Source organism: Orycteropus afer, unplaced genomic scaffold (assembly GCF_000298275.1).
Source record: "Orycteropus afer afer isolate SDZICR_OR568_19922 unplaced genomic scaffold, OryAfe1.0 scaffold00342, whole genome shotgun sequence".
NCBI classification, from domain to species: domain Eukaryota; kingdom Metazoa; phylum Chordata; class Mammalia; order Tubulidentata; family Orycteropodidae; genus Orycteropus; species Orycteropus afer.
In genome coordinates, this window is record NW_006921929.1 from 528800 (window position 1) to 543636 (window position 14837).

The 14837-nt window shown below is 37.4% G+C and overlaps 1 protein-coding gene across 1 annotated transcript in view; it reads right to left on the reverse strand.

The window, feature by feature from the left end:
- The window catches only part of THSD7B (thrombospondin type 1 domain containing 7B), a 1104189-nt gene that overhangs the window by 108554 nt on the left and 980798 nt on the right, over positions 1-14837 (reverse strand). Inside the window, exons 16-17 of the mRNA XM_042782491.1 lie at positions 8507-8640; positions 2847-2997 (exon numbers count right to left, since the gene is read on the reverse strand). Coding sequence (XP_042638425.1) covers positions 2847-2997; positions 8507-8640 — 285 coding nt within the window. The remainder of the gene's footprint in view (positions 1-2846; positions 2998-8506; positions 8641-14837) is intronic.

Sequence of the window (14837 nt, forward strand, 5' to 3'; positions counted from 1 at the left end):
GATTCCATCCTTTTCTATGTTTTGGAATACTTTGAGTAGGATTGGTATTACTTCTTCTCTGAATGTTTTATAGAATTCTCCAGTGAAACCATCCACATTTTGTTTCTTGACATGGATTTCAATCCCCACAATGTAACAGCACTCTTCTCATTTCCTCTCTGTGTTTACTGTTTCCATTCATCCTTCTTTCCTATCCCTTTCTACCTTCTGAACACTATCCCTGGGCAAAAGCTGTTCTTTTGATCTTGTGTGGCCAGTTGTTTTAAGGAATATGTACCCCTCTAGTGCTATTGTCCACCCCATGGGCCTATTTATTGCTTGGCTGAAAGTTGAGCCTCACACATGAGTTCAGTTCCAAGCTTGAAAGGTGACTAATGGTTCCACTAGTCTCTATCAGACCAGACGTATGGAAACCAAACCAAACTGAATTCACTGCCATCAAGTCGATTCCCAATCACAGTGAGCTCCATTGTGTTCCCAAGGCTGTAAATTCTTACCGATTTATCTTTTTTCCATGCAGCAGCTAGTGGGTTTGAACCACCAACCATTTGGTTATCAGCCAAGTATCTTAACCACTATACCACTAGAACTCCTCAGACTCATGAAAGGAGGTCAAAATACTGTCTCTATTTCTAACTTCCAAATACTCCAAAAATAAATTGATTATGCTTGAAAAATAAACCTTCAATAAAAAACAAAACAACAACAACACAACAAAACTCCAGCCACTTAGAAATCAAAAAAGCAAATGTGGTGTGACAGGCCATCATCTTGTTGTGTAAAATGCTCCTACAACAAAAATTTTAGCTTACTAGCTAGACATCTTGACTTAAGAGGGCAATATTTTCATTGGAAAGTGATTAGAACTTAATAGAGTCTTCTGAGTGCAAGTAAGAAAAGAAGTGAGAGAGATTATCACCTCTAAGTTTAATTAAACTTCTGCAAGTTGCTAATTCTTCTTCAGGTTGATTAATAAAGAGTGCATACTAACATACTTTTTAAAGTATGAATATATTTACTCAATTATGAAGCAATCATCCACACAGCCACACACACACACACACAAAAAACTTGTTTTGTTTTTAAAACAAATATTCCATTTTAAAGAAAGAGAAGGTCCAACTTTTCTAAGCAATGAGCAACATATTTAAAAGTGAAATCTTTGGCTTCATCAAAAAGCAAAAATATTAAGTTTTTTTTTTTTTCTTTTTTTCCTCCTCAGCTCCACAACTTACTAAGTGCAGAACTTTGTTCAAACTTCTTAGTGTTTCTAAAAAGCAGTTTCCTCATCTGAAAAATGAAACTAATAAATAGTACCTTTATAGTAGGATTGGTAAGGAGCTCAGGTGATATAGTGGTTAAAGCATTTGTCTGCTAACCAAAAGGTTGGTGGCTCAAACTCCATGGAAGAAAGATGAGGCAGGCTGCTTCTGTAAAGATTTATAGCCTTAGAAACCCTATGGGGGTCTCTATGAGTTGGAATTGACTTGATGGCAGTAGCTTTGGTGACAGTAGGATTTGTGTAAGGACTAAATGGAATAATTCTTGAATGTGCCTGGCACAAAATAAGTGCTCAACAAGGTTAATTTTCATTATATTCTTGTTCATGCAAAATAAATAACATAGTAGAAAAAAACATTCCACTCTCACAAATTATTCTTTATTGGTGCCTCTTCATCTTTATATTGTGTTGTTCTACCGCCAAAGAACTCAATATGTGAAAATACATAAATAAACAATGAAATAATAGCAGAGGAAAATCTTTCTCAGGTTTAGAATAATGGAAATATCAGATAGGTTGCAAAAATTAATAAGGAATCAATAATAAATTATTAATTGATTTCAAACACATTTTCCATTTCCACAGAAAGATTTACCATAGTGTTTTCACGATTTGAGGTCCCTGGGTGGAACAAAGAATTTACATTCAACTACTAACCTATAGGTTAGAGGTTTGAACATACCTTGTAGTGCCAGAAAGGAAAGTGCTGGTGATCTGCTTCTACAAAGAGTATAGCCAATTAAACTACATGGTGCATTTCTACTCTGTAGCATGGGGGTTGCCATGAGTTGGGGTTGACTCCATGGCAGAGGGTTTGTTTGTTTGCTTCCACAATTCATGAACATGACAGCTGAATTCAAAACATCCTAGCAAATTCGCCCTTCCCAATTGGAGGGCTTATATAATAAGCTCCTTTTCCTTGTTTTCTTTTTTCAATCCTTAGGTAGAATTATAAGTTAAAAATACAAGAATTTGTCTTCTAAGAATATGAAGGTGAACTATGCTTCTTAAAGAATATTTATTTTGTCACACTCCCATTTTGTTTCTATTTAAAAAAAAAAAGAAAAAAAAAGTAAATGGTTTAGACTTAGAAGAGGATTTTTTTCAGCTTTGGAAGAGGTAGAAACATGGTGGTAGAATACTTCATCTTTAGGAAAACAGCAAAATGTGAAACAGATCAACACTAACAGAAGCTAAATTATACAGTGGAATTGAGCTAGTAAGGTATAATTGATTCTCCATGAATAAAAATAGAACAGGACCAGGAGATTATAATAAGAATCATTTTGGTGCTAAAAATGAACCTATAACAATGGATATGCAGTAAAATCCTATAGCATGATCATTACAATCTCATTTTCTTTGTTCATGTTGCAAGGTAAATGCCTTGAAAGAAGCATTGATATTTTAAATTTTCAGTATCTCTTGTTAAAATCTTATTTTTGCTTCCTCAGGAAAAATTATTTACCTGTGCTACTAGAAAAATGCTTTGGAGAGCAGCACTGTAAGTATATAGAGAATAAATAGCAAAGGCAGTCCCAGAGTATCAGGGAAGATAAATTACCTGTGGACATTTGCTCCATGGTCCCCAGTTAGACATAACACATTCATTGGGGCACAGTAGAGAACAGGACTGGGTTTCTGGGGGAATTTCATCCTGGTTGCACAGGGTATTGTCCACTGTCCTACCTTCGATATCAGCAGTATTAGCACACCTGAAAGGCAAGATTAAAACATAAGTTGATTATTTAAAACCATGGAAAGTGAATTGGAAGTAGTTGTATTGTATCATAATTACTTTACTTCAATGAAAATTAAACATAAAATAAGGATAGTTGAGAAACCAAAAAAAAAAGAAAAGAAAAAGAGGAACAAACCAAACCCACTGCCATCAAGTTGACTCCAATTCCTAGTGAGCCTATAGAAGAGAGTAGAACTGCTCTAGAAGGTTCCCAAGGTTGTAAATCTTTATAGAAGCAAACTGTTTCAGCTTTCTCCCAAAGAGCAGCTTTTGGTTTTGAACCACTTTTAGTTAGCAGTAGAATGCCTTAACCACTGTATCACTGAAGCTCCTTAGTACAGCAACCGGGAAAGAAAATTTTAATCTTTGGCCAAATGCAAACCAACTTTCATGAAGTCAATTCTGACTCATAGTGACCCCATAGGACATAATAGAACTGCTCTATAGGGTTTCCAGGGAGCTCTGGTGGTGTAGTGCCTAAGGCATTTGACCGCTAACCAGAAGACTGGTGGTTCAAACCCACCAGCCACTCCTCGAAAGAAAGGTTGGGCAATCTACTTCAGTAGAGATACTGTCTCGGAAACCCAAGGAGGGGGCACTATGAGTCAGGACCGAGTCTACAGCAGTGAGGTTTTTTTTTTTTTTTTTTTTCCCAGAATTATTTAAATAAAAAGCATGGAAAAATACCAAGGGTTGACAAGGATGGGGAGCAACTGTGACTCTTTGACTTTGCTGGTAACAACATAGATTGTTTAAAAAATTGTTTGGTATTTATCCACTAAAGCTAGACATATATACTATGTAACCCAACAATTACACTTCTATTCACATATGCAAAAACTGTACAAACATGTACCCTCAAAACCCAACTGAAAATGTTCATAGCAGCTAATATCCATAATCAACCAAACTAGAAAGCAGCAAAATGTATAATGAGAGTGGAATGGAAAAAAATACTGTGGAAAATCCATCCAATAAAGTACTATATGGTGATGAGAAGGCATGAGCTGCTATTGAATGAAAAAAATATGGATAAAGCTCACAAATGTAACACTGAACAAACACTAAAAAAAAAAAAATCATACAAAGTTTAAAGACAAAAAAAAAAAAACCACTGCCGTCAAGTCGATTCTGACTCATAGCACCCCCCTTGGGTTTCTGATGTAGTAAATCTTTATGGAAGTAGATTGCCTAGTCTTCCTTCCTCAGAGTAGCTGGTGGGTTTGAACCACCAACCTTCTGGTTAGCAGTCAAATGTCCAAGGCAATGGACAATATTAATCTATTGTGCTATAAGTCAGAATACTGGCTACTCCTACAGGAATGTTAGTGACTGATAGGTGTTTAGGTAGTGCTGGTAAAATTTTGTTTCTTGAATTCTGCATAGGGTACACAGGTGTCTTCACATTGTGAAAACTCATCAAACTGATCCCCTATAAATTGTGCATTGCTTTGTATTTATATTGATAAACTCTGAAGATTATTGAAGATTTATTATCTGTAGAGGATCACAAAAAATGTTTTGGGGCTACGGAATACATAGTACAGGATATAGGAAGCATATTGAAAACAAAGGCTTAGTTACAAGTTTACACACAGAGAATTTAGACATCCACCCTAGCTTAAAACTAAGCTGCATTAGTTTTTTTTTTTTATTATTGATGCTATAACAAATAACAACACACTTAGTGGTTTAAACAATGAGAATATATTCTCTTACAGTTATGTATGACAGAAATCCAACATGGGTTTCATTTAGAGAGGAAGATGTGACTATGGAAGATCTTCAGAAGAAATGTATCCCTATCACCACCTGAAGATCTAGAAAAATATCTATTTCTTTACTTTTCCAGCTTCGAGATACTACCCATATTCCTTTCTTCTGGCTTGCTTCAAGCAGTGCTACATCTCTCTGTGCCTTTCTTCCATGGTCGCATCTTCCTCTGACTAACTCTGTCCATCTCACTTTCTATTTTTGAGGACACCTGTGATTACTTTAGCCCACCTGGATATTCCAGGACAAACTCCTCTACTCACGATCCTCAATTTATTCATGCCCACAAAGTCCTTTTTTTGCCATGTAAGGTAGCAGTGGACATCTTTAAGCACTATTTTTCTGCCTACCACAACAGCCTCTTCTTCAACGTGTTCCAAGAATACTGGAGGCTAAGATACTCTACTTCAGGCACAATTTAGGAAGAGGTTACTCTGGGGATTATGACAAACCCATGACTAAAGACAAAAAAATTGAAATTAAGGGGAGTTCTCAAATGACAATACTCCTGTGGCTATCCCCTACACACCTAGCATTATGCTTTCCCTTGGCCTATTGTCCTTTAGTTTCATCACATTTCTACTCAAATTCATTGCAAAACTGCTCTGAAACATTGTCTGGATTTGTTGATCCACTTTCTTCTCACTGTCTATCTCTTGAACTAACTTTACTAATGCCATATCAAAGAAACCTCTTGTCAGGGTCATCAACAGACTCCACTTTGTCAAATCCAGGGGTCAATTCTCAGATTTCAATTTAGTAAACTTTCTCAGAAACACTTGAAACAATGGTTATCCTCTTCTTGAAAATCTTTCTTTTTTAACTTCCCACTTTCCTTGGAGGGTTTCTTCCTACCTCATTGGCTCTCCGTTCTCAGTCCCATTCATAGGATCATTCTCTTTGCTCTGACATTGCAACAACCTCAGGGATCAACCTCTTCTCTTATGGATCTATACCAAATTTATATGCAAATATTGTCTAAATACATATCCCCACTCTCAGCCTCTCCCTTGAACTCCAGACAGCAATATCTTAGTTGAAGAAAGGCTAATATTATCTCAAACTTAATGTGTTCAAAATGAAATTAAAAAATTTTCTCTCTCAAATCTGCTTCTAATATTGCATGTCAACAAATTCATCACCATTCCTATGGTTGCCCAGGGCAAAAATAAAGGGGTCACCTCTGACACTTCTTTTTCTTACACAATCCCTTTATCAGAAAATCCTATGTTCTTGATCTTCAAAATATACCCCAAATATGACCTTCTCACACCCCAGAGTTTCTTCTGTGCAGCACATCTATTGAGGTTCTTTTCAAATATAAGTGAAAACAGGTTGTCCCCCAGTCTCAAATTTTCCTCCAAGTTGCAGTTAAAATAATATCCAAAGGTTTTACCTGAGAAGACTCTACACAATTTGGGTCCTGGCACAAGCCATATGGGCCATCTTGGTGTTATTCCAACAAGCCAATAAATTTTCTACTTCGTATACTCTCTTCTGGAGTTCCCTTTTTACAGATTTTCACATTCATTCTGGTCTCTTATTTCTTTCAACTCTATGCACAAATGTTATTTTGCTGACTAACCTCTCAAAATAGCATTCTCCATCAGTCCAAGTCAATTCTATTTTTTTCTCTTGGCATTTCACAGTAGAGACATTCCATTATATGTTAATTAACTTATCCTTTTTCTCTGAGGCTACATTTAAGTTCTTTGAGAACAGAACTTTTGTGTGTGTGTGTGTGTGTGTGCTCGCGCGCGCCCATTGTTTTATCCTTGTTTGATATGTAGAAGGTAAATATTCACAAATATTTTTTTGAGTCAATAAATCATTGTAGTCATAGGGAACCATAAAAATCCCTCCTAGCTTGTAGGTTAAGACAAAGAAAAAACAAGCTGTGTCATTCATTAAAACATAGGCTGCTAGTAAAATCAGTAACAGTTTGGAATGCAGGAAGTCTGAAAGATCTGTTCCATATACTTAAATGTGCTCATGTACCTAAAATATTTAACACATGGACTAGCATTTGGTAGTTGTATTATTATTATTATTATTATTTTATCCAGTCAGGCTGCATAGGTTTGAGCTGAGAGATATGGCTGTGTTTAACTGTGTTTTCCTCAATGAATCTGCAACAATTCTGTCTAGCAATTTATTTCTTAATGCTTTTGTTTCTTTTGTGAGGTTTTCCTTTCATATTGCTAAGAGGATTGTCTGTGATAAGAGTGTGATGTGTCACAGCTCATTTACATATTACTTCATAAACTAGATTGGTCAGTCATTTTTCAAAGCCATGAGGGCTCTGGTAGCATAGTGCCTAAGGCACTTGACTGCTAACTAGAAGGCTGGCAGGTCAAACCCACAAACCACTCCTTAGAAGGAAGATGGGGCAATCTATGTCTGTAGTCATACTGCCTTGGAAACCCAAGGAGGGGTCACTATGAGTTGGGTCCAACTCTACAGCACATAACAACAACAACACAACATGAGGGTATAAAACAGAGGACACCAAGGTTTTGAGGAGAAAAAGGTAAAACCCAAAGTTTGCCTTAGCCTGAGCATACTAGTTCCTAAGAAAAACAGCAGTTAATAAAAAGAAAGAAACATAATTTGTTTACTAGTCATTTGTTCAGGTCAGTGACAAGAAACACTTTAATAACTTTCAGCAGCTTTTTCATTTAGCATGCCTAGTGGTGATTTTGTGACATTGAGACTGAGTGTCATAACTGGTAGATATATACTGAATGAAGGAAGTTCACTGATGTTGTATAATGAGCAACACAGATAAGCAGGCTCAGCCTTCGCAACTGGCTTCAATTTAATGGTTAACTCAATGGGGAGCTATATGATTTGGACACTGACTATTGATTTGAAAGGGAGTGTCCTAAATCAGACAAAATGATACACTAGGCTCATGCTGTTGTACAGTTGACTATGCTATCTTTCTTCTTTATTTTACATTCTAAACATTATCATTAATATTTTATTCTTTTGTTTGTTCAGCCTGCAATGTCTATTCCACAAGGCTAAATTGGTTAGAGAATTATTCTTCTTTATTCCTGAATCATTTCTAAATAGACAGTTTTGATAAATTCAGGCCAAGTGTTTCTTTTGGCTATGAAGGCTGTGTTTACAAAACAGAAACTTTAAATAGGCTCCCTCAGGAAATAACCCAATATTTTGTTAAATTTCTTAAGATGTGCTCTTTGGCTATTAAAATGTATTGCCAGACTTTGTTTCCAAGGTTAAATATAGGGCTTAATAATGACATTTTCAATGTATTGACATCCAAAATTAAGCTAACTATACTAATCACCATGCAAAAAAAAAAAAAAAAGAGGGAAATGGTAGCCCATGCAATAGCTCTAAATTTGTTAACAGCGATGGTGGTGAACCAGTGGAAGGGTCCCAGCCTGCTCCCTGCAGTTGAGTCTCCCACTGTAGAAGGAATGATGAGGAATGTGGCTGCCTTGCACAGGGAATGTCATTGTAAAGACTGGCAGGTCAGGGCACATATACTTCCATGGATACTCCAGAGATGAGTAAAAACCAGACTGTATGCTGTGAAAATCAGAGTGCACTTAAATAAGCAACACTGCTATTTTTATTAATCTACATATTTATATTAATATCTATATCTATATCTATACTATATTAATATATCTAAGTTCTACGGTCCCCATTTCCCACATGCCACCATTTGCACACACCTGATTTTCCTAGATTGCATTCCTTCTCCACATCGCAAGGACCTCAGCTCATTGTTGATTTTGCATGGAGACCAGTGTTCTACCACCCAGGAATACTGATTGCATTCATTGTAGCATGGGACTGCCTCATGCACCTGTCAAGAACAGGAAGGGGAAAAAAAAAAATATATGGCACTATCCAACTTACAGAAATAAAGCCTATCTTCTAGTAATGCCTGCCAAACATAACCAGAGGAACTATACTCAGACCCAAACTTCCAAATTACATTCTCAAAAAACAAGATATATTTGGCTTTTCTGAATTTACTGACTTGCCTATTGAAGCATACAGGGGAAATCAACTGAAATATGATGGGATGCTTTCACAAAAGAGAACAAAGGACAGTCATTTCCTAGCATGGAGAATAGGAATTCCATTATCATTTCATTTCCTCAAAGAGCCCACACAGCATCTATTAGATGGTCCAGCTCTCAATTATATGGTATACTGTATTCTCAGATGTACTTTAAGATGTCAACTGAAACAAATATATATAAGGAAAATTTAATCTTAAATATAAGAGATTCTTACAATGCATAAGAAAAGTAGTGTTATTTGCACCAGAAATTCCTTTTTGTGCCCCCAAATGAGCAATGCCAAAAGGCAATCATTTAGCCTCTTGGGCATTGTGGCTTCATATGAATTTAGCTACTTGTAGGATGTTTTCAGAGCGTAGCTAAACATACACATATGAGACAAAGACTGCTAAACTGATAGTGGCTGTGTAGCATTACTAACTATGAATACTTACCATTTTATATTTTGAAAAGGAGCTCTGGTATCTAGTGTCTAAAAAATGAGTTCAGTAAATGAACTGTTAGGGTACTTCACATGCGTTTGTTGGTGGAATTCTTTTTTCCTGAACTTGTATCTCAATGGGTAGTCAATAGAGTTTGTTTGCTTTTATGAGTCTGCATTTAAAATGCATTACTCCTCAATTTGAAGCACAGCTCTCTCCCTCTATAAGAAAAAGAACACTGTTCCATTGTCTGATACGCTGCTGCAGATCACCAGTATGGCTCTATTACAGGCATGCTGATGAATAGTGGTTCAATTAATCAATAGATGCTTAAAAAAAAAAAAAAAAAGGAATTTAAGTCCCAATCCTTTTCCCTTTTGGATTTCCAATTACATAAAATTGTAAATGATGACTAGGTAGTGCTATCCAAATAGCAATATTACCTGCAAGTTTCTACTCAATGCAAGGGAAAGCCCTATGTTATGGGATAATCAGAAAACAAAATTGGAGCACTGTCATCATGTTAGGAGGAAATTAAATGAGAAAAGTTATTTGTGAGACTACATTTTAAGAATCAAAAACAATGCCAGAAACTGTTTTTAACTGTGGACTTCTATCTGGCTGTCTCATGTACTGCGCACAAGGACAAGAGGAACCACAAAGTGAAAAATATGTGAGGGCAAAATGAAAGGAGATGGGAACACAGAAGTGGAAATGGGTGTGAGGAATGCAAGGAATTAAATAACAAAAGAACCACATTTCATGCTGGGAATGCTGACAAGAATGGAATGAAAGGGTCAGAAGCCAGTGCCTACATTAGAATAACTTGTAATAGAGAAAAGTCTGCCCAGAAAACTTACAAGATTCTAAAAGTAAGAGAACAATCTATAAAAATGAAAAGATGTGACCTCCAACTGAACAGATACTAGGAAACTGAGCTGAGGATTTAGCTGACTAAACTTCACCATGGAAATGAAGCGTTCATTCAGTTTTTGAGTTCATTATATGAACTCTTCAAACTCCATCAGGAGATTTAAACAAATCATTTGGGCCTTCAAATGGTACACAAGAAGGTGTATCTACCAATTCACATTGCATAAGTATGGGAATGGGTGAGAAGTTTTATTTAAAAAATTATTTTCTCACACCTCGTGCACAAAACTGACAGCAAATGGATGGCATAAACCCTCTGGGATGGATCTATTTTTTAGTTTGTTGTACCAGGGTAGCTGTGTGTTGCTGTGATGCTGGGAGAATGCCACCAGTATTTCAAATACCAGCAGGGTCACTGTGATGGACAAATTTCAGGAGACTTTCCAGATTAAGACAGACTAGGAAGAAAAGTCTGGTGGTCAACGTCTGGAACTAGCCAATGAAACACTGTGGCTCATAACAGAATATTGCTCAATACAGTGCTAGAGGATGAAGAGTCTAGGCTAGAGGTCACTCAGAATACATGGTGGCAGCAACAATAGACTTGAGCATGCCAACAATCATAAAGATGGCACAGAACTGCGCAGTGTTTCATTGTGTTGCACATGGTGTTTCCATAAGTCAAAGCTGACTTCATGCCAGCTAACAATAATATCAATACTAACCAGAACTAACATTCTTCTTCCTCACCCTCCCTCTTTCCTTTTCCCTCCCTCCCTTCCTTAAAAAGCCCTGAGGTCAGATGGGAAATAAAAATGCTGTTTAATTCTATTTACCTTTGATACAGACATTTGACCAACTACTTTTTCCCACATGATTTCAATCTACATCTATAGCAAAGTAGTCAAAAAAACAAAAACAAACAAACAAACAACAACCAAAAAAAAAAAAAGCAAACTCACTGACATTGAGTAGATTCTGACTCATAGAGACCCCCTTTGGGTTTCCAAGGCAGTAATTCTTTACGGCAGTAGATTACCTAGTCTTCCTTCTGCAGAGTGGCTGGTGGGTTTGAACTTCCAACCTTCTGGATAGCAGTCTACTGCCTTAGGCACTACACCACCAGAGCTCCTTTAGCAGAGTTGTTGTTGTTGTTGTTATTTGCCGTCGATTCGGCCCCGACTCATAGCAACCCCTCCTTGGGTTTCCGAGGCAGTATCACTACGGAAGTAGGATTGCTCAACCTTCCTCCCGAGGAGTGGCTGGTGGGTTTGAACCGCCAGCCTTCTGGTTAGCAGTCAAGTGCCTTAGGCACTATGCTACCAGAGCTCTTTTAGCAGAGTAGTAGACCTCAATAATAAGCTAGTGGCCAATAGGCAGCTAGATTATGTAGGATGATGTTAATTAGTGGTGTGAAAAAGTCTTGATTAATGGTATGAAAAAGAACAACTCTTACAGAAGACTCTCCAGTCACTTGGAATTATTTGACATTTTCCCCAGATGTGTCTGCCATCTTGCATTCATTCATGCCATTCCTGCTAGTTGACAATTTCCTACCTATCCTTCAAAGCCCATGTGATTTCAATCATCTTCACAAAACTTTTCATATGATCCCTGCTGGCATTTCTTTGGCACTCAGAGACACTGTCCCAGTTTGAAGCAGTACAATTATAATATCAGGATGCACATGCCTGGGGCTAGGGCACTCATGGGCAGCAGTCCCAGCTGCACTGGGTTGCTGAAGAGCAAACATATTCTAAAAGTCTTCACTTTCACTTCTTTTCTAAGTGTCTTCTCTTACATTACTTCAGCTCTTTTTCTCACTAAAGTCTTAATTACCACATATCTACTTTGTACCTTAAAAAATACTGAGAGAATATGCTCAGGGAACACACTTTGCACTCTCGACACCTAAATATGCTTCCAGCTCTACCAAAGTCGGATTTGGACCAATGGTGTGTATGTGTCCCTTTCAAAGCAAGACAGACACAAGCTTGTATTAGGCAGGCAGGGACAATGCTTCAGGATGTCTGTATTTCACAAGACACTGGGGACTGGTGGTGCTCAGGAAGTATTTGTTGAATTGAATTGAAACTAATTTTTGAAGGATCCAGGTTGCTAAATGGCCTTCATTTAATTCTCTAGAGAGAAGAGGTCCACTTAATAGAACGTGTAAGGGGCACTTTACAAAGCACAAAGGACAAAAAAAAGGAAATAAAAATGAACACCTTTTCTTTGCATTATGAGGCTTCAGTGTAGAATAAAAATCACTGTACCCTCCAGAAGTGCTGTGTGATTATTGTGTTATGGGAAGGAAAGGCTGTCCTCCCTTCAGAATTGTGAGAATCACCTCCTTAAAACCCTTGTCCACCAGGCAAGGATTCTTACCTACAGGATCAAAAACACCCACAAAAGGCAAAAAGGCAGCAGACTATTCAAGGATAAAAATTAACTGCCCAGGTGCCCAACTTCATCTCCTGTCAGTCCTTTATATTCTGTTATTTCACATTGCTATTTAGTTGGTGCTTATGATAGTTTTATAATGGAAATGTGTTAAAGCACGGACTTTGACAGAGAATCATATGAAAATGTTCCGAAGGAGAGAAATGAGCCATAGGAAAATTAAATGAAAATCATTTCTAAATGGCACAAATTAGGAAGAAAATAACAGGGCTTAATAGGGTTGTAGATGCTAAAAAATGTCACTGAAATATCTAAATCCTCTGAGGGAGGTAACATTTCTTTCTCCCAGTAATGAATACTATTTGTTACTTCTTCAACAGGAAATTTTGTTTTTATAATTTTGCCAGTTTCAGTCATATCATAAATTTATTCATTGAGTGAGTCTTTCAATATTTATTAAATAAACCTCCACTCATTGTACCTGATCAATTTAATTAAATATTGCTTTCTGATACCCTTCTCTAGTTACAAACTGATTTCCCTCATATAAACTTAGAACATAGGGTATGTTTGGGGCTCAGTGGATGCCTTTATGACATGTCTGAGCCTTAGGTCTCAAGGGCTCAAATAAAACAAACAATATAACAGCAACAACCACAGGCACACACACACACACACGCACACACACAATTCACAGCTTTTAATTTTCCATAGTAATAACTCTCTGCTTCTGGGGAATCTGCTACTAATTGAGGTCTAGGTTAATATTGTCAGGCTTAACCTCCAAGCAGGGCACTGAGGCTACTCAATAGAACATGGCAATCAGCTCAAAGGCCCATCTTGGACCATAGATCTGGGTCTATCTCATTGGAATGTGAGAGGAAATGGTCTCCAAGACTGGTAAGGTCAATAGAAGCACCAAACCGGTTGTCACAGAACTGATTCCAAGTTATGGTGACCCCACGTGTGCAGAATGGAACTGCATTCCATAGTTTTTACAGCTGTGAGCTTTTGGAAGATGATCACAGGCCTGTCTTCCAAGCCTCTGGATGGGTTTGAACTGCCAACCTTTCAGTTAGTAGCCCAGAGCTTACCTGTTTGTATCACCAATGGACTGCCAGCTTTGAACACAGGATGTGCAAATTTACCTTTAATCAGGTCCAGCATCTTCATCACTCAACTCAAAGAGCCTCCCTCCTAGCTCTTCTCTTCCCCCCAACCCCCGACACTTTTCCTTTCAAAGGTGTTCCCAAGGCTGCACTCTCCCTCAATTTACCAACCTCTGTCTTTTTCCTTATTCAATCAGCAACTAAGTTATGCTCTCCTCAACTATGAATTTTCTGACTGACTGAAAAGTACAACATTTAAACAAATGCCCTTTGTTTCTGTTCACCATGCATTTGTATCTTCTTGTGCACAGTGTAATAAATAAAATACTGAAGTTCAGCTCTAACTCAACTGTGCTCACATGTGTTACAAATGTGCCCATCAAAAGTCCCTGATCATTATTGATACTGTGATGTAGAACTTCACATGAGACATTCGAGGACAGATCTTGATCATCACACGCTAGATAAGGTTGGCATGATCTTCATTTAGAGATGGAAATTGTTAAAATTCAAAGAGACTAAGTGAATTATCCAAGAAAATGTGGCTCATGAACATCTAAACTAGTGCTTGAATTGGGATTATCTGAGAATTCACACATCCTATTGGTTATGTCCAGAAGGCTGGCAGTTCAAATCCACCAGCCACTCCTCAGAAGGAAGGTTGGGCAATCTACTTCCGTAGTGATACTGCCTCGGCAACCGAAGGAGAGGTCACTATGAGTCGGGTCCGACTCGATGGCACATAACAACAACAACATTGGTTATGTCAGTAGTGCATGGGATTGGCCTGTTTAGCTTATTAAGATGTACCACTGTGCTCCAAGAGATACTGAATACCTATTCAACAATGATGATAATGTGAATATTTCTAAATTTCTAATAAAGGGAAATCAAGAAGAGAATTTTCAAAACTGTCTATACATTAGATGATACTTGTTACGTACATAGAAAATTTTACATAAGCAATTTATTCCTACTCTTTAGGTATAGGGGCTCCTTTCATAATTTCAAAAATCCAAAATGGCACTTAGAAACCTAACTCCTGTGCTTTAAGCAATGGCAGGGCTAATTCGTTTGAACAGCTACAGTCTTTTGTGAAAGTGTTGGGTTAAAATAATCCCCATAAATATTTTTAAGCTTGTATCTGAAGAAAAACCATTATGGCCA